The sequence below is a fragment of the Pleurodeles waltl genome, chromosome 12 (genome assembly GCF_031143425.1).
Source record: "Pleurodeles waltl isolate 20211129_DDA chromosome 12, aPleWal1.hap1.20221129, whole genome shotgun sequence".
In the NCBI taxonomy this organism is placed as follows: domain Eukaryota; kingdom Metazoa; phylum Chordata; class Amphibia; order Caudata; family Salamandridae; genus Pleurodeles; species Pleurodeles waltl.
In genome coordinates, this window is record NC_090451.1 from 527,464,840 (window position 1) to 527,490,787 (window position 25,948).

General features: G+C 44.2%; 1 protein-coding gene across 2 annotated transcripts in view; it reads left to right on the forward strand.

Moving 5' to 3' along the window:
* The window catches only part of HYDIN (HYDIN axonemal central pair apparatus protein), a 2,122,366-nt gene that overhangs the window by 851,036 nt on the left and 1,245,382 nt on the right, over positions 1-25,948 (forward strand). For both annotated transcript variants that reach the window (XM_069217473.1, XM_069217472.1), the window contains one exon: positions 8,784-9,097. In XM_069217473.1, coding sequence (XP_069073574.1) covers positions 8,784-9,097 — 314 coding nt within the window. The remainder of the gene's footprint in view (positions 1-8,783; positions 9,098-25,948) is intronic.

Consider the following 25,948-nt stretch of genomic DNA (forward strand, 5'->3'; position numbering starts at 1 on the left):
TATAAGTATACCTTTAGCAAGAAGTCACGGCCACCGGTAGTCGTTATTAAATAAAAGAGGAAACCTCTTCCCAGGCATTCAAAAAGACCGCACACCACAGCTTTCAGTTGAAAAACAGAGTTTAATGGTGACACGTTTCGATCAAAAGATCTTCCTCATGACCATGAGACTCCCAGTTCAGCAGCTTGTCGGAGCTCTATTTTATTGATTTCCTTGTTTGTTTCTATTTTTATTGTCCTGAATGCAAGAGTACACACTTAAGCAATCAACAGCAACAAAACAATCTTTCTTAAGATGGTGCAGTAGAACCAATATTCTGGAAGGTGCATCATTTCAATGGGAAACTCCATTGTGACTTACTGTGACCCGTGCATCACTCTCAGGTTCAGGAGCCCATCTATTATGGTCTCTTTCTATGTAAGGGCTTTGTTCAAGAAAGATAGCTGTCATCCTATCAATTTCTTGGAACTTATAGCAGTCTGCCCCGCGCTCAAAGCCTCGGATTGTCTCTGACAATGAGCAACACTCTAATTCGGACAGTCAGCGCAACAGTAAATGCATTATTTGAACAAACAGAGGCACAAGTTTTGACATCATTATCAGCAGAGATGCGGTAGATCTGGTTGTAGGCCCAGGCCAGAGGCTTGTCAGTAAAGGCAATTAACGTATCACGAGTTCTGAATGAGCAAGCAGATGTCCAAAAAAGGTTTTACTAAGTAAACTGCAAGTGAGTTCTGGGTCAACTTGCCCTTCAAGAAATCTTAAGAGATTGGGGCTATTAAAACAGAAGTACTTTCTCAGATCTCCGGGTGATGCCATTTTTAAGAATTGGTCACAGGCATTACTCTACACCTTTTCTCTGAATCTGTTAATAACTGATATCTTGAAACACCAACATTGTCAGGCAACACCATTTCGCATTGCTCTAGTGTAGTCTGGGCACTGGTGGGCTATGTTTATATCATGGCTGAACTATCCTGTTTTTAACCCAGCCAGTACTGTAGCACCACTAATACAAAATAGTTTGCTGTTAGAAACATTTCAAGACTTATAAATGTTGGCATACTGAACAGCAACTAACTAGATAAACCTGCAAGGAAACCAACATGCACTTTCATCAGCAGTGTGTCTAAACCTTCTATTGTGAAATTAAATAATTTAGCAATATATAAAATATATTTAATTTGCCAGTTGCATTAATGTACTTTAACAACTAAAAATTGATTTCAAAACATGAATTCAGTAGAAAACTAGTTGACTTTGGGGGGAAAAAAACATCTTCGCAAACCTTTGTAAATGAAATTAAGGGAAGAGGACCAAGGCAATGTAACCTTATAGAATGCTGATACACTAGGTTGAAAACATATGTGCTTCAAGGGATCAAAGCCTCTGGTGTCCCACCACGCCCTGTGGGTGGCATCTGTCTTTGCTTTTTTTTTCCAATCTCCCGGTGACAGGATCTTGAAGCACTGAGCTCGGGCACTTTTGGGCTTTGTTCCCCTTGAAAAATCTTTACAAATGTTATGTAAAGAACTACTTCACTTGATGATTTTTTTATTATTTGCAATGCCATCCCTATTTGCTAAGTGGCATGCATGTGGAACAAAAAAGGCTAAACAGATCTTCATGATCTGTGTATACGTTTACTTCCAGATTCCCATATCCTGAGCAAAAGCAGGCACACTGCAGGACTTTCTCCAGGCTCAGCCTGAATGGCAGTGAGAAGATATGACTTTATGGAAAAGAGATAAAGTGCAGATAGCAAGAGTCCCTGTTGGGTCATTCCACTCCTTGTATTCTAATTGCCATCTCTGAGGAGTTCCCCAGAAGGAGATCCAAAAGGAGATACTGTCATGGAAAATGAAGAGGCTCCTGGTTGGCATAGATGATTAAATGTCGACTCAAGGTACGGCTCTGATCTGCTAACCTTTGAGGGCTGGGTCAACATCTAAATCAAGGCATTTTATGTCAAGAGAGTCCCTGATGTCATGGTATTTTTCAACGTTGGGGCACACAGAATTGTCTTTTTCCATTTGGAAGTCCTCTAAGTTGCTCAGAAAGCGAAGGCAATAATGGTACTGCCATCCTCAGATTCGGAGTACTCTAGGGCATACTTACAATTCAGGCAATCTTCTTCAGGGTTTATACTGGATTCTCCTGCTATGCAACGGCAGCCTTCTCTGTAGCCTCCAGTGCCTCTTTCTCCTGCTCAGCTACCTCTCCTTGATCTCCTCCACAACATCCAAATGCAACTATGGATCCATGTAGCTTTCTGTCAACACTGCCTCCTATGACTCCAGAAGACTCCAGTATGTTACCCGTGGCAGCAAGGAAATTTAAGACACCTTCATCTCATTGCAGATTAAGAACAAGATCTAAGTTACAAAGAACAAGTGATGGATGGAATGCTGAACAATTTCAAACATTCACCCCCAGTACAGAGATCTGGGCCTAAATCCATCATTTTTTGCTACCCATGCCATTCCAGTTTGGACACAGCCATATGCAAATCAATCTTGACCCTGTTCCCCATGGGAACAGTCCAGCCCGAACTGCCAGGCCAGGTCTTCCCTGGACTGGAAACAAGCATCCTGGGACCGGTTTCAAGGTTTCACCCCTCATCAGCCAGGATTAAACCCAGATCTGTGACTGGGGTGAGTGTTTGCATTGTTCAGCACTCCGTCCATCATCCTTTTGTGTTGCTGAAGTTGCCCTGAGTGGGAAGGGTATGCACAGACGTGGGTCCCTTGCTCACTGTGCCACTGGATTCAAGCTAGCCTGGCTGATGAAGGGTGAAACCCTGAAACTGGTCCCAGGATGCTTGTTTCCGGTCCAGAGAGGACCTGGCTTGGCAGTTCGGGCTGGACTGTTCACATGAGGAACAGGGTCAAGACTTATTTGCATATGGCTGGGTCCAAACTTGGGTGGCATGGTGAGCAAAAGAATGATGGATTAAACCCAGATCTGTGACTGGGGGTGAGTGTTTGCATTGTTCAGCACTCCGTCCATCATCGGTCCAGGGAGGACCTGGCTTGGCAGTTCGGGTGGGACTGTTCCCATGAGGAACAGGGTCAAGACTGATTTGCATATGGCTGGGTCCAAACTGGGGTGGCATGGTGAGCAAAAGAACAATGGATGAAACCCAGATCTGTGATTGGGGGTGAGTGTTTGCATTGTTCAGCACTCTGTCCATCATTCTTTTGTGTTGCTGAAGTTGCCTTGAGTGGGAAGGGTATGCACAGACGTGGGTCCCTTGCTCACTGTGCCACTGGATTCAAGCTAGCCTGGCTGATGAAGGGTGAAACCCTGAAACCGGTCCCAGGATGCTTGTTTCCGGTCCAGGGAGAACAATGGATTAAACCCAGATCTGTGACTGGGGGTGAGTGTTTGCATTGTTCAGCACTCCGTCCATCATCCTTTTGTGTTGCTGAAGATCTAAGTTACAGCATCACTGTCGTCATTCTAGACACCCGTCCTCTTCCAGGCTTCCTTCTAGAAAGATGTGTTCTATAGAACTTTCATCTTTCTCAAGGTCTTCAACATCATCTTCAAGAGATCCAGTTTAGAAAGGCCTTGAAAACCTGGCTGTTTAAAGCTTAATCTCTATATGATTTTAGATGGTGACGCTGACCGTTTTGCAGCTAAAGCGCTACGAGGCCCCCAGGCAGTTTTTAAGCGCTATATAAGTAAAGATAACATAACATAACATCTGTGATAGGATGATATTCCCAGATTTTGAAAGGCTTCTCCTTTTATGATCTTTCGGCTATTGCTTTCAACACTTTAATCAGAGTGCAAATTAGTGAAATATTCCTTTACCAGGACGATCAACGTCTGCTTCAGTGATATTTGAAATGCTTCACCAGAAGTCGTCCACCAGACTTCTATTCCATCTGGTTCCATGCCTCTTGGAACCAGCTATGGGGTTATTTTGGACATTAGCTTCAGGTAAAGCAACTCCTTCCAGACTGCAGAAGAAATACAGACGATCTGGTCAGAATCCCGTGTTTGATACAAATGTAATCTCCACCAGATTCAGTAAGTTTTGACGGCTATCAAATCTCATGGCACTGCATCTTTGTTCTCCGTTCCACTGGACAGAGAGCCAGAATGTTGACTCTGTGGGGAGAAGGATGTGCAGCACTTTCACTACCACCATGAACATGGCAAGTGCCAAGGCCCTTTTAGGCAGTCTTCATCAGTTTGGTAATGGTTTGCCAAGGGGCAGCCAAGAAGACTTGATGGAAGTTTTAAATGAATTCATAGTGGTGTTGCATAAAATCATCAGCGCTGCAGCTGACACACCTGTACTAGCCGCACATGGATACTGTCATTATCTTGCATTAAGCTGCTCCTCATGTTTGAAGCTAACAGGGCTCAAACCAGAGGCTCAACATAGAATTTTAAATGTATCCTTCTCTGGCAACACCTTACTTGGCAGCCACAGACATGACAAAATGGTCTGAATTAAAACTGAGAGAAAAACTTTAAGGGCTGGAAAAGGGACATTCTTCTGTATCTCCAGTTAGCACTATCTACTTTCAACCATTTAGGGCTGCACATCAATGATGAGAAATCAACACTAGCCCAGCGGCAGTAACTTCATTATTTGGGAGTGGTTCTGGACACTTAAAAAGAAAAGTGTATAGTTTGTAGGAAGCACTATTATCTATCCATCTGAAGATGACCCGCCTGACTGTGACACAAATAACATCACTCTTAAGCTTGATAGTGTCCTGCATCTCACTAGTTTTGAATGCCTTCCTCAGGATGGGACCTGTGCAACAATGCCTGGAAAACCAGTGGTGCGAGTGTTCAGGAGAAAGGGAAGACAAATCCATCATATCTCGCTATGCAGGCCAATCCATCAGATGATGGTGACCACAGTCTCCACCAGGAACATGGTTCCTGACAGTTCAGCGGTCTGAGCTGTTCTCAGCCAGGAAGGCGCTGAGTTCAGCGCATCCTGGTGGATTATAACTCTACTTACTGCTAGCCTTTTGATGGCAGTCTGACTGCCATGGAAAGGCTGGCGGTAAGCCAGTGCTGGGGGCCACAGGGGGACCCCTGCACTACCCATGCCCATGGCGTGGGCAGTGCAGTACCCTCCTGCCCAGAATCCTTAGAAAGCGCACTGTCTGCTTTGCAGACAGTGCACATTCTGAGGGTATGGGGGCCATTTGGCGCAGAGACCAACTTTGCCGCACAGTTTCCACTGGTCAGCCCAGTATAAACCTTGTAATGGGGCTAGTGGGGAGACTGCCAGGTCTGCGGCGGTCTCCTCACCGCGAGTTGGGTGATCAACTTGTCTGACTGCCAAACTCATATCGAGGCCCTTAATATCTCAAATGATATTGACCGTTGCTTCCATCTCAAGGTGGGGTACTCATATGAATTAGCTGCAGGTCCAAAGAACATGGTCCTCGAAGGAAATGTTGTATCACATCAGTCTGCTAGAATTGAGGGTGGTGCACCTGGTTGTGAAAGCTTTTCTCCCCTCTTTCAGGCAGACTTTCTTCTTGTTAAGATGGACAATACAATAGCAGTGCATTATCCGAACAGGCAGGGAGGAACAAGGTTCGGGCCCTTGCCAACTGAAGCTCAAACCACCTAGAAGTGGCTGATAGCTTGAAACTTGATAATTAATGCATTTCATGTTCCAGGGATCCAGAATACTCAAGTGGACTCTGAGAAGATTAATAAAGGAAACCCACTAGTGGGTCCTAAACTATTCTGTTCTTCACAGTATCTTCTGTAACTAGAATGTTCCTCAATTAAATTTATTTTTAATCATGTAGAACAAAAAATGCCCAGGCTTGTCTGGTGTTTTTTGCCAACCAGGATTGAAGGGGAATGTCCTATGCATCAACGTATCAGTCTGTTTTCTTCATGAGTTTAAAATATTTGCCAACAGTATTCAGCAAACAGAGTACCTCAGGGGCCAGAAAGATTGATTGTAATAGCACCAGAGTGGCTGTGTAAATTGTGGCTCACAGACCTCCTTCACTGTCAGAATATCCAAATTAGAGACTGCCGTGCACACCAGATCTATTAATAACAATTTGGCATCCAGATGTTTAATCCCAATCTGCCATTATTGAGTATGGCAGCCTGGCTCCTGAACTCATTAATAATGAACAGTTGAAACCCTCCCCCTTCCAAGAATCTATGCTCATTTTAAGGGAAGCTAATGAACATCTACAAAATCTAATTACTCTTTCAAGTGGAAGAGGGTCAGGTGTTCCTGAAACAATTTTAATCCTAACCATGTCAAGAAGAGGCTCTTCTACAATATCTTCATTTGGACAGAGCGGGCTTACAATTGCTTTCCATTCAAGTTCACCGGACAGCAATTACTGCCTACAGAAAATGTCCTTGACAAACCTCTTTTTTTCCAAGGTTTCTGTGGTTAAAGACTTCCTTAAGGACATTAGAGAAATCTTTCCCCAATACGGATGCCATGTCTTGATTACTGTCCTATTGCTTTTCATGGATTCACTAGTCAAACCAATTTGCAAAGACTCCTTGTAAATCCTTTTATAGGAAAGCCACTTTCCTTGTGGATATAACATCCACATGCATGGTTAGCACGATACAGGCACCATGTTAAAAGGACCCATATACAGTGTTACATAACAACAGGGTGGTCATGTAGGTACAAATCTGATTTTTTTTGGCCAAGATAGTTTGACTTGCATATGAATCCGAGCATTCCCTCACCAATATTCTTTCAGAAGCCCTCCTCTCCATCTGAAAACTATCTTATCCCACTTGCTGCTAGTGTTCTAAAATTCTATCTTGATAATACTAAAAATGTGAGAAGGTCAAAACTTAAATCCTACTTCTCCTTTTGGGGAATCTCCATTGAAATCATAAGCAACCCTCACTCCTCCACAGTAGAAGGAATATTAAGATGATTAATGCTCTCTATGTAATGTTATTCTTGACTTCCATTGTAAAGAAGAACTGAGGTAACTTTTACCTACGTGGCAGGTATTCCTAGTTTTTTGCCCTGAGCTATTCCCTCAGGGCAGCACTTTCTTCAATTCGAAACCACTACTTTCCAACTGTTCCTAAAAAAAAATACTTGGGGAATAAATAATTTTTCCCAAAATATTCCAGGACTGGAGTTAGAATAGTACATTTGGGCTTCCAGTGTTCGCCACGCCCACTGCTGCTTTGAGGGTGCAGTTCAAAACAAGGAACATGAATGAGGGAATAATGGAACCATCAAGGGCTTGGAGCCCTTCGCTAGCATGAATGAATATTATAACAGCATGGACTTCACTTTAGCTTGAAAATGTTTTAATGGGAAAATTAAATTGAAAGACTAAGATAGAACATCATTGGTATCGACATAGATACTTAGTGGAAAAGGCAGTTGATAATTCACAGTTAGCCTGATGCTAGAACATCTTAAATGATTAAAGGAGGGATTTGCAAGAACAGCAGTCTCTTGAGAAACAGTAGAGGAACGTTCAGTAGGATATGATCACACCTAGATGCCACAAAATAGTTAACAGTTTAAACTGATTATGAAGAGAAGAAATGTTATATAGCTGATAGGCCATGATTCATCCCTAAAGCACATTAGAATTGAGCAGAGTGAAAATAAGAGAGATTTATCCGTGCAGTAGTCAGACACCCATATAGGTTGTTTAGATAATGTAGTCCCTCTCAGACTTATAGATCAAAAAATAGAAATGCATAATTAAAATACAATTAAAAAGAAACAGACATTCAGAATGAATTCAAAAGAAGTACAGAATAATATGCAAGAAAAAAAAAATAACTATAACACAAAGTGCCCAGGGTTAAAATAATGCTTGACATGAAAAATACCCAAGTGAACAGAGATGAAGACATCAGAAAAAGTGGTGGAAGAATAAGTGAAATGCTTTTCTATGATTAAAAACAAGCAATGGCATTCAAAGAAAATGGAACCTTGATGTCGGTGCAGTTGGAAATAACTGAAACATTACACATTTGACAAAACAGGTAAATAGAATGTTAATGTTCCTAATAGGAATGGCAAAAGAGCAGAAGAAACCACATTGGAATTACAAAGCGTAGAAATCTACCATGCCCAAGCAGGCCCGAAAGTACCCTTTGCACCACACGCTATTTTCCTTTTATGATTAATTCAGCATTTAGTCTCGGTCCGCATATTTGCTTTAGCACTGGATCTAAATGTGGGGCTTAAATATGGGACCAAATTGGAGACCTCTATACTGTAATGAGACTGTTGGGTGGAGATCTGAACATTGAACATTTGACTTGGCAACAGTGATCATGTATGTGCAAGCAACGCTCCTGAATGCATTCGGAGATGCACGTTTGTTTCTTAATTTTGAAAGGGGGTACTAAAATACTTTTATGGAGAAAAATGTAATTTGTATTCCCTGAAAGAATATCTGTCTTAATTTACGGCCTGTTGCTGCTAACGTGGGTCTATTTCTTTACGTGTTTTTAATTATTCGCTGTGTGTAAGTGTGTCATATTTACCGCAGCCTCTTATTGATGTCTCTGTGCTTTTTCAGTGGCCTCTCTGACTCGGTTTTTCCCTTTTCCCCGTTTCTTTGTTCAATTTCTCATTCTATCTTTTGATTCAATTTAAACCCTGCCTGTGTATGCTAGTGTGGATTTCTGCGTTTTACCGCCTGCCTGAGGCTTCCTTTTCATTGCTTTCTGTGTGCCTGTGTCATACACTCTGTGAAGCTGTCTCTTAGTCTCGCTTATTGTCATGTTGCAATTGACGTGTGTGCTTATCTCTCTCTCTGCAGCCTGCTGTCCTGGAAATTGGTGCAGAACGGGAGTTAGGCATCAAATTTGATCCCACTTATGCTGATAAATTGCAGAGCCGCGTGGCTGAAGAAGTGTTAACTATTCAGTATGCTGAACACCCACACAAGGACTATGTGGCCTTACGAGGGGAGGTGCATTTCCCCAACCTCCATTTCCAGACAACTGAGGTAGACTTTGGGTGCATTCTGAATGACACCGAGGTTGTGCGTCACGTCCAGATGACCAACTACAGTCCACTGCCTGTCCACTATCGCTGGTCCTTCTTAATGGATGACTGGGAGAGCTTTATCAGGTACTGATGTTCTGGGCGCCTGCCTGCTGCACTATTTTTTTCTAAAATGACTACATTTAAGATCACATTTTTCATGCTTGCTTTAATATTTTCCCCTGGAAACTTTCCTTGCTGTTTGCTTATAGAGGTCTCTCCAGGAATAGGTTAAAGACTGATTCAACAATAAAAAGGTCCTCTGATCAGCCTAGCCCCTCACTAGAGCATGGGAGCCTACTAGTGATTGGGCAACCTTAAACTAACATGGATACAAAAACCACTCTGTTTTTTTAATTAAAAAGGAAAGAATTGTTGAGGCAACAAAGACATCTTCTCTGGCCCCAACACAACTACTCATCATCTCCCATCAACTGAAGAGTTCTCCCTGTACAAGGTAGTAGGGTTTGATAGTGTGGTGCACAAGAAGTTAGAACTACCCAGCCCTGGATCTTAAGTGCTCTTGGTTTGAAGCTGGATAAAAAATGTGAGCCTTTAATGTAGACATTGGACTTTTTTTTCTGGAGAGAAAACACCCAAGGAGTGAAACCAGAGCTAAATAAATTTTTTCCTCTTTGGAGAGCGAGATTGTTTTTAGTGAACAATAGAAAATTCGGTGCCATAATAGTTCTGAACTCCTCAGTCAAATGCCATTTGGATCTCGATACTTGCCATAAAACTAGTTATAATACAAACATACATACGTTTTCAAATTCTACATAAGGTTTGATGAATCTTAACAATTTATTTGCCATCAAATCTCTACACATTGGTGTATTTACAGGGGTCAGATTTACTTTCGATACTGTTGCCTTCAGCTTTACTTTTGTAGTTACACATTTTCAGTGTTTCTGTTTGCAACATTGAGGCATTTAATGTTATGCTTGATTTTGATCTCTTTCCCTGTCGACGTCACCTGAGCGATTGCATCTGTTAACTTTAAGGAACTTCCTACCATCAAATCCTCTTTGATGGAAACTTTTGGTGGACATATCTACAACATTGCTTCAATTCTTTTCTCTCGAAAGAAGTATCAGAGCAGTGTTTAATTTGTGCTTTTTGTTTCCAGTGTGGGGCACCGGCACTTATTTTTGAGGGCCAGCACTTATTTTTGTGCCTCAAGCATTTACTGTGTGCCAAAGACACATGTGGGAGGGACAGAGGAAGAGAAAAACGAAAAAGGTGCCGCAATGGGAGAAAGCAAAAAGCTGCCAGAGTTAGCTGAAGGGGCAGGGATTAGCTGTAACTGGATTAAAGAGGCCCGGGATGCGTGTTTAAGAGGAGGGGTTTGGACCCCGACACAGTTTTATTCACAAATTAAGCACTGCTGTATCAGAGTGAGACACAGGCCGGGTTCAAAGGGGTGGGCCAGGCTCACCCAAACATGAGACTTGGCCCACTCTGCCACGGCATAAAAGCCAATGCAAAATCCGCATGTTAAATCCCTTTAACTTTCTCTATGTTGTCAGGCAAACTTTGTGGTGTTTTCATAGTTCTTGTTTGCTATTATCCGAGATGTGTGATGGGGCCCTCTCCCTCTCAAAGGAGACCCATTCATGCATCTCCTTTTAGAGAGATGGTCTTTTTCTCTACCTACTAGTGCATGTACATTAGGACATGAGGAAAATGGATTAATTGATCTTTGTGCTGAGTGATTTGGGTTTCCAGCTGCTCTGTTTTTTCTTTCTCCAGAGCAACTTTTACTGCTGTTAGAGGGCTCCATCCTGCTTGCCTGCTACCAGGGCAAACCCTAACTCTAAGAGCGCCCTAGGCAAAAATAAATGTGCTGCCTTCGCTACTGCTGGTCAGGGACTTAACAAGGCATGGGCAAAGTGGGCTCTGGCCCAGGGCCCCAGCCTTTTTCAGGGACCTCCGTAATAGATCCAGCTTTACACAAGCTAAAGTTATGTAATGTGGGTGATGTGTGAGGGTCTGTTACTGACAATTTGCATAGAAATGCTGTGTTTGTTTCATGCAGCTTTCATTAACATGCTTTATACATCAAAGTAGGACCTCACATTTGAGGGGGGGTCACAGAGATTATTTGCAGCAATATTAGTGAGCTGCTGCCGTGTTACAATATTGAAATCACAGGTCACTATCTCTGATGATCAGATGGAAACACATTTAGAATTTGGAACAGTGGGTCTGTGCACTGCCATTGACCTGGCCAAAGAGCGCATGAAAAAGCTGAAATTGGATTGTAAATTCAAAGCTGTTCCGAACAGGGGCCCCCAAAATATGTTTGACCCAGGCCCTCCAAAATCCTTAAAATGTTCCTGTTGCTGGTGAATAAAACGAGGCAGCATGTATCATTCATTGGCTACAACAAAGGAGCGACTTGCCTCAGAACACACGTTTCCGCGCCTCATTCAGCTAACTTTAATCAGCCGCAACTTAGCTTCCTCCCACGGGTTCCAAGTTGTTTTTTGGGAAGTGGAGGGGGTGTTGATGTGTTGCGGGGGGGGGGGGTGATAGGTAGATGGGAGTGCAAGATAGGGGGCTGATAGGTTGCTTAAAAACATTGGTTGCAGCACCTTAAGAATGATTTAAAGTACTTTAAATTGAATTACTGGAGCCAAGGTGGGCGGTGTTGCTGTTTGCAGGACCTTTGTGCAAACAGTTCTTTTTGCCACTCTGAAGATTGGTGCCAAGGGCTTGCGCCCAGCTCGTCCATGCCAAAAGCCAGACCTACCTGCTACCCTGTGGACCTCACCTTTGCTCTCCAGACCCTGTGGGCATAAATTAGGCCTGCTACAGCATTGCACCTTTCCTCAGCCCTGTACCTACTTCTTTATCAGATCGTGCTGTGTGGCAAAGTTTGTAAAGTTCAAAGCAGATAATAACATGTTGTGGGTGCATAGCTACGAGGGTGGGTGTGTTTTTTGGGCTGACATCTTTCCCACACAAAAATACTGACCAGTTCACATTTTTGATATTCTGCAAAGGCTTGGGCATTATCTATAAATAGAACTTAATGTAAAAAAATTTTTTTATTTTTAAACATTTCCTTTTTGATTTTGTTTAGTTTAATTATCAATTTGGTCATATGTGTAACTGTGAACACATTTTAAATTGCATTTGTCTTATATTTACTGTTTTAAGTTTGAAAGGCAAAACAATACCGGCCTTAGGTGATTTTACTAATGTTTGTACTGGCTGGAACAGTAACATTTCAGTCAGACCTGTATGAAACAACTATGTGGCAACCCTGTGTGTGAGATGTTACCTCCCCCCCCCCCCCCAGATGTTTGAATATTGACCTGTAGCATATGGCCCAAGGCAGTGATCTATTTTAGAGAGACTTGATACTTTGGGTGGAGGCTAGGCACTAGGGCCCATGACACACTGGCTATGCCACGGAAGAGCTGCCAGAAATGAAGACTCTTGTAAGTGAGATTTGTACATTTGTTTCGAGTTTAATATTATAGCTGGACACTAACTTCTTCCTCAACTATTGGAGGTCCAGTGAAATGAAACACACTGTACCTTTATCAGTACGACAGCGGGGTCGGCAGACTTGCGTGACCGGATCACCTGGACCCTGATGGAGCTAGATCATTCCCAGTGGCGTAACCTTAAATGATGGGTCCCCCCGGCAGAAAGTGAATGAGGGTCCCTGAGCATCCCATATCTAAGATATTCATTGGCCTTGGAATGAATGGGGCCCTCTGAAGTGTTGAGGTGCCACATGGAGGGTTGGGGCACACCTGCACTGAAAGACTGCAGAGGTACATCCTTGAGCTTTCTAGTCTGAGCTCTAACCAGCAAGGGCAGCTGTTAATAAGAGGCATAGTGGGCGTTGCCCCACTACTAGCAAAAAGAGAAAAAAAATCTACTGAGCTGCCTTAACAAAGGCATAGGAGATGCTCAATTTCGGGCAGTAATCTGGAACTCGAGGGTATTCAGCTGTACATGTGCTTTTTCTTGGCGAGGGTTTTCTGGTGGTACAAGGCAGCATACTGATATCAGCATGGTGGGTGTGGCATTTTGTAAAGCCAGTGTATTTGCTTGTTTTTGGGCTCCTAATGGACTATGCTTGAGTGGATGAGGGGCAGAGAAGGTTTAGTGCAGCTGCAGGTTGCGGTATGTGTGCATGCAGGGGGGATAGTAAGGGATGCGCCTGCACGACTGCAGAGTGAGCTGTGTGATTGAATGAGTGTGGGAGAGTGTATGTATGTGTACAGGGTCAGTTATGAGAGGACCCTGAGAGAGTGTTAAGATTGTTTGGGTGCAGAATATGCCTTTTTGAGTGTTGCGAAATGTATGCTTGTCTGAGCGAAGAGTGAGATGTGTGACTGTAGGAATATAGAGCAATATGCCTTCATGAGTGCAGGGGGAGTGGTGTTAATGCACTAGAAGACAGGTGTGCCCTTGTGGGTAGTATGCTTCTGTGAATGTAGGGTGAGTAGAGCAGCATGTGTGTGTGATTGCTGGCTGAATGGAGCGTTGCGTGAGTGAGTGCGCGGAGAGTGGAGTCTGAGTCCATTTACACTTTTTTCCAGGTTTCATTGAAATATATGCTGAAATGCAACACCTGCTCCCATTTTCTCTTGCATTTTCTTACAGGGGAAAAAACACTCACTGCTCCTCTGCATATGTGATTCAGGCTTGCATTATATATTCCGCTGAAGGCTATCTGTCCCACCAATTTTAAAATGCATCAGCCATCACGGATAACTAGCATAAAAATATGCAGAATTAAGGTGGTCTGGGACACAGCTCTCACATTTAAATTGCAGAAGGAAAATTTGAATTTATAAATGAAAAGTTTGACACGCTGTCATCAGTAGAACAAACAAGCTTTGATCAGCTTTTTTGGCTCTGATTGTTGGAAATGCACAGATCATTTAATGCAGTATCAGTGGTCACCATTTGGGATGGGCACTCGAATCTGGAAGACTTAATCTGCAATAAGTGGCAACCAAGTCTTGTGAAAGAGGCAAACACCTTAAAGTTGATGTAGGCTGTTCTGTGAGCCTGCTGCAGGGCTGGTGCGTGTGGAGATGAGTTGTTGTTGGCTCCAATCCACAGCCAGCATCAGTGGAAAGTGTTTTGTGTAGTTACACTAATAGACTAAAGGAGAGATTAACCTAGAGTGAGCTACAGTGAATCTGGTGGCTGTCTACTACGGTGCCCACCGCCAGCTTCAGATCTGTCTGGAATGAAAGGTGGCATCTTGTTGAGAGGACTCATCTTGAAATTATCATTTAAGGGCATCCTAGATCTCATGGGATAGGAGCTCTTTGGAGGTAGACTGTGGTTACGCTGGGTTCAGTCACTTCTGGACCCTCAACGTTTGATCTCAAGGATTTTCTTCTGCACATCTTCACTTTTTGAGCCTCTGCTTTGCCACCACTTCTTGTAAGTTTCTGTTATATTAGCCTACTCTTGCTGATCTTCCTTACTCCTTTTATTTAGCGAAGGTGGTAGTAATGCTGTTTTAACACTTCCACGTAATACGATGTTCCCAAATTTCTGTGCAAAGTACAGAAAGACTGAAGACTGGACAACTGGTGATTTCAGTCTCAATTCCAGCAGTTCTGCCTAGGCCCCATTTCATTCAGAAAGCTTTCTAGAGGGACCAGAAGCATTCGCCTGTGTGTAGGATTACAACTTCCCTCCATATTAACACTGGCATTGCTTTCAGTCGTACACTTTAAACTCACAAATCAATGGTATTTAACGTTTGTCTAATTAGTTCAGTAGAAACAAACTCTGACCAAAACACACACAATGCGTACACTCCTTTACCACTATCCACCCCATAACCCTGAGTTACCCATTCAACCCCTTTCTACTACCTATCCCTAAACCCTAACTTCACCCTCAATATCCCCTTACCACTTCCCACCCCTAAACCCTAAAATTAACATTAGCTCAATTTACCACTACCCTACCTTCTACATGCTCTGTATACACAAAGAATGTACTGTTTGTATCGTGGTGCCTGTTGGAAGCAGATATGATGCAATCTAGGGCTTGCAGGCCACCCCAGGGGCGACAAAAACTGGGCTCACCCTAATGCACCCTTGGCCCATCCAGATGAAACTTCCTGGAGCCAGGCCTGGCTGAGACATTGCCAGCACTTAGGTGGAGCACAGGCCTCGACAAGGCTGCTTATTGCTCTGAAAATTCAATTGTACTGGAGTCTTTTTTCCCTAGAATCGCAAGTCCCCTAGCCTAATAACTTTCTTTTTCGCAGCATCCCACTTGACATGCTTTGTCAAAATTCAGACCAATGGCTATCAAGCATCTGGCACATAAAATGCGCTTCTCAAATAATTGGCCCCCTCCACTCCTACCCCTCCCCCGTCAACTAAATGGAATAAAACTGTTGCACGAGAAAGGAGAGGAGGAAAGGAAAATATTCATATTTTTCAGTCTAGGAAATATTTTAAAAACACTCCTTGAAGTGTTTTGGATCCTTTAATAAGGAACCGCAGAAAAGAACGGAGGCACTGCCAGTATGGTGCACTATGGCATAGTGGAGCTGTTGCCTGCTTTAGAGGTGCAGTGTTATAGTTTTAAGTTATGCAAAGCTGCTGCCTGTGTCCCCACTTCAATCTTTTTTTAACCATTTTCTTTTAAAATAAGTTCCAAGAATACTATTATCCGCCTGTTTACAGCCCTTTTGTTGAGTTTCACTATTTTAAAATAGCATGTGTAGTTCGGTTAATATAGCCAGCAGACAGAGTTGTTATAATCTGCTTAATGCCCGAATTGACTTGAATATATTGTAAAAGGCTATTCAATGGTAATGATTTCAATTAAGATTCCCATGACTGAGAACTAGGTTTACAGGTAAGAAGTGTTCCACCCAACACACTAAGAATGAATATGCATGAACATTTAAATATATTTTCGATTGTCCATGTGGAGAGAGGGTAAAGACTCAAACAAGTCTCCTCACAATAGCAGAGAACACGCAAACTCTTGGAGTTCAGATTTCTCTTCTGCCAGCACAAACCAAGAATTCAGGATGTTGAGGTAAATCCTTCAGTTGGCAAGCCAGAGCCATTTCAGCTTTTTTCTTTAATAGGAAGGCCAGGAGATGCAAGGCTGGTCTTTAGGAATACCCTTAATCTGACTTCTAGCCTCAGATTGTTTACCTTTTGAATTATCTCCAATCAGACTCGATCTGGAAACTTTGTCTGAGCAGTACCCTGGTGGGCTGGTAGGTGGTGTAGTTCAGCTCTGAGTGTCATTGTCCGTGCTGGAATTGACGTGTGCTGTGCCTATATAGGCCTCACCCAAACGTGCTGAGGTCGAGCCTTTTTAAGGTTTTCCTGCTGGTGTAGCAGGGATCTCATTTTGGAAGGCCAGCTTCAAGCCCTGTGGTGCCTGTCACCGCTCAATGTCGGTGATGGACCCACATCTTGTAAGCCTTTGGTCCCTCGAGAATGACCACGATCTGAAGGCCTACTCTGATTGCCACACCCTGAACCTCAAGGTCTGGGGGAGCTATCCCTCAAGCTCCTGGTAGCTTCACGTGTGACACAACCACCATCAAGATCCTGGTTGAGCAGAAGGTCCCGGGAACGGTTGCCAAGTCCGAGATCCTCGTCGCACTCAAACTCGTCAGGTCATTCGGGTGAGTCCCACCACAAGAAATCAGATCTTAGACCTCCTCTTGTCTGTCAGCTGACAAGTTGAGGGAGCATCAATAATCGAGGCATGGCTCAGTGGTATAGCCAGCAGCGTCTACGGGCCTCCTTGAGTTTCTGGGAGACAGAGCAACCCTGCTCTGACAACTGAGCCAGAGGGGCATCATCTGACTCCGGAGCCAACTGCAGCCATGCCTTCCAGGCCAGAGCCTGAGCCCTATGCGTAGGGGCAAGGACTCGGAGAGAATTGGAATGACACAAACATGAACTAGTATAAGGATTTGGCAGACTTTCCAAATACTGGCATGCTTTCTCCCCCTGTCGTGGGTACGGAGGAGGGAGCATCATTTGCAATGGTAGTGAAGAGGGTGGCTGAGGTCCTGGACCTAAGCTTGCTCTTGTTGCAGTCAAGACAAATGTCTTGACAGAACTGCCTCAGCCGGGAGTGTCCCTCTCAGAGCTGCTTCTTCCATTTAATAAAGCTCTTACTGACGTTCTGCTTGGGACCTAGTCCAAGCCCAGCATAGGGGCTCCTGTGAACAGGGCAGCTGCCCACCACTACTGGACCCCGACTTCCTCACACAACATCCTACCCTGGAGAGCTTAGTGGTCCAAGACACTTCCTCCTATCTAAATCCTGCACATTCCCTGCTGCACCACTGTATGGGGAATACAAGAAGCTGGACACCTTGAGTAAAAAGATTTTATTCCATCAGCCTGGCACTGCAGTCCATGAACATCATGCGCCCTTTGGGCTGCTAGTCCCATGCTTTGTGGGATACAGTTGCTGCCAGCGCTTCCTGAGGAGGCCTGGGCCTGACTCTCCCAGGCAGTTGCTGATGGGAGAGATGCAGCTAAGTTCACAATTCACTTTTGACTGGATACTGCGGACTCAATGGGCAGAGAGTTTTCATCCACAGTAACCTAAAGGCACCACACCTGGTTGGAGACAATTGGCTTTTCTGGGTATGTCCAGGAATCGCTCATGGACATGCCCTTTGGCTTCTGTTTCTTTGAAGATGAGGCGGATTCAGCGTGGAAGCGCTTGAAGGACAGCAGGGCTACGGCCAGGTCCATGATCCTTTCCTTGGCCTCTTGTCACCCTTAATTTGCCTTTCACTTCTTTCATGGCCATGGAAGGGGTTTCCAGCCACAATTATACCCTCCAAGCCACTGTGGTGTGCCAACATCCCAAGCTCTGCGTAGCCGAGGATGCGGTACCCATAGACCTTATGGGACAGGGAGCCGGAGGTCAAGCCAGCTCACCCTCCAGCAGCCACAGCCTCCAAACCCTTAGTCTGTCCTCTTGCCATCATTGGCACTGAGGACCACCTACCCCTTCACCAGGAAGTGCTGGTGCTCTTGGCCAAGGGAGACATAGAGAGGGTGCTAATGCCAGATGTGGGTTGTGGTTGTTATTCCCACTACTTCCTGGTGCCCAAAAAGGTCAGAGGTCTTTTTCCTAGCCTACATCTGCACTTTCTCAATTTCTTCCTCAAGAAGGTGAAATTCAGAATGCTCATGCTTGCTCAGATCCTGTCGGTCCTGGACCCAGGAGACTAGATGGTAGCATTGGACTTGAAGGACACTTAGTATCATATCTCTATCTTGCCTGTCCACAGGCATTACCTGAGGTTCATGGTAGTCCACGAGCACTTTCAGTTCACTATGCTCCCCTTTGCCTTACCAGCACCCCTTGGGTGTTCACCAAAATGATGGCAGTGGTTGCAATTTATCTACGAAGATCAGGAGTACCAGTCTTCTATCTAGACGACTGGCTGTTGAAGGCGGGCTCACCCCAGGTTGTCGTCTCCCACCTCCACACTACGGCCGACCTCCTGCATTTGCTGGTTGTTCATTATTAGCGTGCTGAAGTCACACTTGACTACCTTTCAGATGTTCCCTTTTGTAGTAGCTCATCTGGACGCAATACAGTTTTGGGCTTATCCTCCTGAATGGCGAGTCCAGGATATTCAGTCTGTGAAACTGATATGTCATCCTTTATCCTGGGTTTCGGTGAGACTGACTGTGAGGCTGCTGGGACTCCAGCCTGTTGGCCTATGCGGGCTCTGCAGGGGGACCTTAAGTTCCAGTAGACACAGCATCAGGGGACTCTCTCCAACATGGTCTAGATCTCAGAGGACACTGCAAATGAGCTGCAGTGGCGGTTAACAAGTCGCAGTTGGGTGGGCTGCAGATCCCTCTCCCTTCCCCAACCAGATCTGACAGTAGTGACAGATGCTCACTCCTGGGATTGGGCAGCCACCTTGGAGAGGTGGAATCAGAGGTCTAAGGTCTCTGGCGGAAATCAGATTCCACATCAACCTACTGGACTTTGGGTGATCTGGGTGGCTTTGAGGGCCTTTCTACCCTCCTTCTAAGGAAGGCTAGTGCAGGTGTTCATGGACAATACCACTGCCATGTAGTATTGCAACACATGGGATGGCGTGATTGTCAAGACCCTTTGTCCCTTTGTCTCTGGACATGGCTGGAACGTCACTGCATACCCTGGGTGGTACAACACCTGGCAGGTTCTCTGAACCCCAGGGTGGACAAACTCAGCTGAAGATGCCTAGCAGATCCAGAATGGCGTCTCCATCGGGAGGTGGTGCAAAGCCTTTTTCAGCAGTGGGGACAGCTTTGGTTAGATCTGTTTGCCACCCCGAGAACATGCAATGTCAGCAGTTTTGCACACTCGAGTTTCCAATATGACTCTCACTCGGAGACGCTGTTTTATCTCGGTGGGGCTCAGGCCTCCTGTACGCCTTTCTGCCCATACCACTCCTGCCCAGATTCCAGAATATAAGGAAGAACTGGTCCCAAGTCATCCTTTTTGGCTCCAGATTGGGCACAGAGATTTTGGTATCCTGTGTTGTTGAGCATGACCCTCGGTCCTCTGATCAGGCTTCCCCTTCAGAGAATCTCTTGCCACAGCAGCAAGGGAGGGTCCTCCACCCTGTCAACTCTTCATCTTCTTGTGTGGAGATTAAGGGGCAACAGTTGTCAGCTTTCAACCATCTGCCCTAAGTCTGCAACATTATGATGGCAGTTAGGTATCCCTCCATCAAGACTGTATACACCTGCGTTGGGGAGAATTTGCAGCATAGTATGTAGGAAAACAGACCGATCCCCTTTTTGCCACCCTTTCTCAGGTTCATCTCATCATTCTTTCCCTTGCCCAGGAGGGCTCTGCTACGAACACTCTGAAGGGCTATCTTCCGGCTATCTCAGCTTTCTTGTGGATGCCTGATCAGTCATCCCTCTTCAAATCTCCTATTGTGAATAGATTCTCAAAAGGTTTGCAACATCTGCTCCCACCTTCTCCTTTCATTATGCCTCATCAGGACTTCAATCTCGCCCTAACTTTTCTTACGTCTGTTCACTTTAAGTCTTTTCACCACTGCCCTCTCTTGCTCCTTTCCATCGAGATGGCCTTTCTGGTGGCAATAACATCTGCATGAAGAGTCCGCAAACTTCTGGCTTTGTCACCCAAGCCTCCATACTTGAACATCTACCCAAACTGGTGCTTTGTATGAACGCTTCCTTTCTACGGATAGTGGTCAGTCCATCACCTTGACTACTTCACCATCGGGACCTAAAAAGAATGTTGTCATTCTACCATGACCGCACACGAGTTCCAGGTGGTTGACCAACTCTTCGTGGGATTTTGGACCAAAGAAAGGACAGGCCGTGCAGAAACGATCGATCATGCTCTGTATAAAGATCAGCTACACATTGGCCAAAAAGCAACCCTCTAAGGCAATGCTTGCTCATCCACCAGAGCTAAAGCTGCAACAACTGCATTAGCACACAGAGTACTGGTCTGGATAGCTGCCAGACAGCAACGAGGGCTTGCTTGCACATATTCACAAAACACTACTTCCTGGACAGTCCAGCAGGACAGCGACTTTGCCTGTTTGGTCCTGCAGGACTTCCTCATATAAAATTGGTCTTCAGACTCCTCCAAGAAGGTATTGCTTTGGTATCTATTCAAAAGTTATGGAATCTGCAGCTAGAAGTCTCTATCAGATGAACAAGTTACTTACCTTGGGTAACGCTTTGTCTTGTAGAGGCTCTATTTTGCCGCAGATTCTTTCCCGACCCACCCATCCTTCCTGCTCTGCAAACTGATTTCTAGGGACAGGGCTCTTCTCTTACGGGTCCCTAGTTTTCCACACCCAGTGGTCAGTGTTTGTGGCTTCGCGCTCCTGGTGTATAAAGTTGTGAAAAGAAGCTAACGTTAGCACCTGGGTGACACCTATATAGGCACCACGCATGTCACTTCTGGTGCGGACAAAGCAGACAATGGCTCATGGAGCAAAACGGCACCACCTACTGGCATTCAGGGGTACTGGTCACAAAAGGTTTCCAAATCCAGTCTTATGCCTTGAGTTAATTCAAAGGGTAAGCAATCTGTGGCTAGATAGTCTGTACCAGAGAATGCGTTACCGAAGGTAAGTAACTTGTTTGTCTCTGACTGAAAGATAAGTTTGTGATAATGAGAGGCTGTCATGTGACTGGCTATGCTCCAGATCTATCAATGAAAATGTTCTGGGTTTCAGTTTGGTGAACCTACCTCTACCAACAAAGCAGTGCTTGAACACTGTCACTGTACTCAATGAAATCCCATTTCTAGCCAAATCGGACACCGTGTAACCTTTAGCTCTTTGCTAAATTGTCCCTGAAATATGTGGATATGTGACTTCTTAAAGAGAATTTCGTAGTATCACAACATCACAGTAATAAGTGTGTTCATTGATGAATCTCTCAGTTCCAAATGAGTGAGACAGAAGGTTGCCTTTTTGGTAGCAGTAAAAGCCCTTTCTAAGATATTTCTTGGTTCATCGATAGGTAAAAAAAACATTGAGTTTTGGGCAGAATTACAGAATGGATATGTTTCCAGAATGGATTTACAATAACTACTTAACAGCTTGGAACCTGCTGTCTCTTGTTCCAGGGTAAGCTGTGGAGCAGGGAGGCAGACCTGTGGGGTGGCAGTATTTTCTCTGCCTTGTAGACTTCTGGGCAGACCCCCTCTTCTTTGGGTTTACTGAAGGGATAGAACCACCATTTTTACACAACCCCAGGAAAGCAGAGCTGTTGACATTTCAGTGCTGCTTATTCAGAAAGCAGCATGGTTGCATGAATAGCTTGCTGTGATTATAAGTTGTATTTGATCTTGTGCTTCCACCACTGCTGTGCCCAAAAGCTTTTGAAGCACCTTACCAGATTGGAGACAGTTAAAGAAACTTCTCTTTTAAACTAGCAGCCCAAGAACTTGCGAGTGCTGCAGCCTTGTTGCCAGTGCGCAAATTTGATAAGGTGCAAGTGGAGTATTTCACACAGCTTGGCTTTAGAAAGGGCCTTGCCCCTTCTGTGCACCAGATTCCCTTTACCCCTTCTGCTTGCAGAATTGATGTGTAAGGGAGCAAAAACAAGCATTTGGAATGCAGTAGGTCTCGCATTTGTGAGAGTTACTGCTATTGGCATTGTAAATTACAATGTCTTTTACTTATGTTTTGATTTGGAGTGTAGTGGATGTATGCCAGGTGCCAGAGCAACCCTCCCAGGCCTGTCGCCGCAGGAGTGAGGACACAACAAGGCCGCCATCTTGGGAGTGTTGTTGCCTCATTCCTACAGCCTGGCTGTGATACCCGAGAGTTGCAACCCTTTCTAGTGTGTTTACCTAAACTTTTATAGCACCAAACATGCCACAAAGGGGCGCCTTCGTGGCTTTTAACCTGGAGATTGAGGGGGTCAAAAGAGTTAGGAGCAAAGAAAAGGGGGCATCCATATATTTCTGTGTATTGAACTTTAAAAGGAATTATTCCTCTACATTGTACAATACCAGCCTAAATTTTGAAAGCATTGACTGTATGCAAGGAGAATAACAGAGGAAGCAGCTTAACTGCAAATGAGTTAGTGATTTTGTTAAGAATGGCACCTGCTTTGCAGCGCTATGAAATGGCACTACCTGTATTACCAAGTGCTACATTAAAAAAAAAAGTTATTCCCAGACTACCCCAACACGCACCACACAAAGCACCCTAGAGGAGAGGATGTGGCGTAAGGGTCAGTGCTGCTGACCTTGCAGCTGGTGAACACCAGTCTCGGCACTGGCTCAGCATCGTGTGATTCTGGGCAAATCACTTAATCTCCCCTTGCTACCAAAATGAGTGTTCTTGTGTAGTGTAACTGGTGCTCATGTAAAGCGCTGTAATACCTTTGTATCGAGTTTGTGCTAAACTGCACTCTGTTTGAAGAGGCCCAATTTACATCAAAAGGCTAGATGTTTTTCACTATCAAGCTTGAAGCTGTGAAGTGCTTGGGTCTCGAGTCACGACTCCTTTTCCACCATTTTGGAGACACCTTTCGCCATCTTCTTGCATAGAACTAAGCTATGTGCTTGGTTGGTGACCCTCCGGAAGTTTTTAAGAGCACATGCTATTGCCTGGAGTTAAGCTCTACTTAGTCAGTAGGTTAATGCACCCACTGCAGAGATCTTGATAGAGAATGCCACAGGTTACAATCCTGAAATAATTTTTTCACCTCTTCATCTCTGCAAGGTCGATCGATGCAAATGAATTATAGATATTTTGTTAAGAATGGCACCTGCTTTGCAGCGCTATGAAATAGCAGAACCTATATTAACAAACGCTATATTAAAATTAGTTATTCCCAGATTGCCCCAACATGCACCATGCAAAGGACCCTAGTGGAGAGGATGTGACGTAAGGGCCAGAGCTGCCAACTTTGGAGCTTGGGAACACGATTCGAGTCTCTGCTCCGCCTCGACATCCTATGATTCTGGGCACATCATTTAATTTCCCATTGCTACCAAAAATGAATGTGTTCTTGTGTAATGTAACCTTTGCTCATGTAAAGTGCTGTACCTTTGTATCGAGTTCACAGTATATAAAGCTGTAAAATAAATAAAGAGCTCCAATACCTTTGTGTCGAGTTCGCGCTATATAAAAGTGCAAAAAAAAAAAAAAAAAGACCCCGCAGACATCACAAAGAAAGAGCAAGATACCCAAAACCAAGGAAGACGAAGGAACAACATACTGCCATGAGCGAAGTGGTGAGACAAAAGAAAAAATAGTGTGCCACATTAAGGTACCTTCCCGATCGTGCAGTAATCCATGTAATTGGGTGAGTCTCCAAGGCGGTAACAAACTAGTCTTAAGGCAGGACAAACGTAAAGCATTTACCAACAACATCAAGTGATTTTTGAAAGGCAGACCTGGGATCGAATGAAGGTACTGGGCGTGAGATGGTCATGATTAAAGCCCACAGAATAGGTTACATCATGTCGAGAAGAGCAGCGTTTGCACACTGCTAGGCTCGACATAAAAATGAGATGCGGAAAGGAGTTATGAAAAGAATAGCAACTGAGGAAGGAAGAATGATGAAACAAATTAACAGGGTGGATGGAAGGAGGACGAATAAACCAAAAAATGTGAAGTTCAAAGCAGTTAGCCGAGAGGAGAAGAAAGGTATCAAGCCTGTAAGAACAATTAAATAGTGGAGGAAAGGCGGGTGACGGAAGACCAGAAGAAATGAGTGAAAAGTAAGGGCTTAAAGTACGCTTTTGGGAAGGGATGTTGCGTCAAAGGCAGTGAATGGGTAAGATAGGAAGGGCCATAAGGACATTAAAAAGGGAGAACAAGCTTGAAAAATAGTTAAAGACTGAGACTAAATGGTTTGAAGGAAAACGATTTTAGCAGTTATTGTGGGCAAGAAAACATTCCATAACCAGTCCTCCTTAGTGTCTTGTGCTCCTTTATGTGTTTACTCTTTGCTTGTTGAATGAAGCCACTTTTCAGGGTTAAAGTATTGCCCCAGCCTGGCAGATTTTGTGAGCTTTGTGTCTGTCCTCGAGACACGCCAGCCTCATGCTTTCTAAACAAACGTATAATGAAACGACATCATTTATACACTTATAGCCCTCTTCATCCTTTGTTCTGTTAAAGTGTCGTTCACGTAGAGCATGTGGCTGCTAGTCAGCTCACTTCAGCCCTTGTCTCTCTTCACTATGGTGATGATGTTTAGCTCTTGCATGTATGCACCTACACCTAAAACGGAGTCAATTTTATTGTCAGAGCTGGTAAATCAATCTCTGCTTTCATTTCATGTCTTATTTGATTTATTTACTGGTTCATTATTTTACATACATTTTTCAAACATACGCACACCACCTTTATGCACTATCATTTATACTCCTTATTAATGGTTCGCTTGTAACGTCTATTGCATTTGTTTTTTAATTTTAATCGCACACTTGCCTAGACCTGATCTACTGGCTTTGCAAATGATGGTTTCAGAGGTTAATCCTCTCCACTTCTAGGTCAAACACTTGTTTTCTCTTGCAGGTTGGTAATACTGTACTGGGGTGTTTACAGTGGCTATAACTGTAATCTTGCAAATGTGATCCTGCATAAAGAGCAAGGAAAAATTCACAATCACTAAGCATACACCTAAAGGGAGCCCTTAATATTGAATGTAAGTTTATTCACTACTTTGACCTAAGTCTTGGCTGAGCTTAATGTTACTGATGAAGTCGGACGGTAAGTGATCTCCAAACCGTGCTAATGTTAATATAGCCCTAGTGCTTATAAGCTTATAATAAGAGCCACTGGAAATGTGCGGCAGGAGACAATTTATGTGGAAGAGTTGGCCATAGTATGTGGCATGACAAGGCAAATTAAGCGGCTTAAACAATACATTTTGTGACAGTATTACTTATTGTCATTTTCACTCACTAACGCACTTTTAGCAAAGATTTCACCTTCTTCGTATCATTTAAAATCTCAAATTGAGCAATGAGCTACTGAAAGCTGACCAGTCAACCTTCGTGAAAGGCATTGCACTGCGCTGCAGCATGTCTCTGTGCTATTAGTAACTTGTGATTCGCTTGCGCTAGAAACTTTTGTTGTTGTTGTTCATCTGCAAATTGGCGCAGATGATGGATTGTGGCAAATGTGACAAACCCACAATCAGTACTCCGGCCACTCATATACGTAATTACAGTGACGCTGCTTGTAATCGTGTTTTTTTTGGCTGCGTGCTTAGTGTTACTCAAATGGATAGTCCCGATATTCCACTTTAATCAGAGTGTTGGGGGGGGGGTGACTATTGATGGGTTGTAGTTGTCGGTATTTGAATAGTGGGTGAGCGTGCCCTATGTACAACGAATGGTGTCATCTGCCATTAGGATGCTCACATCAGTCGGGAAGAAATGTTGATATTGTGCAATTTTCATGTTGGCACT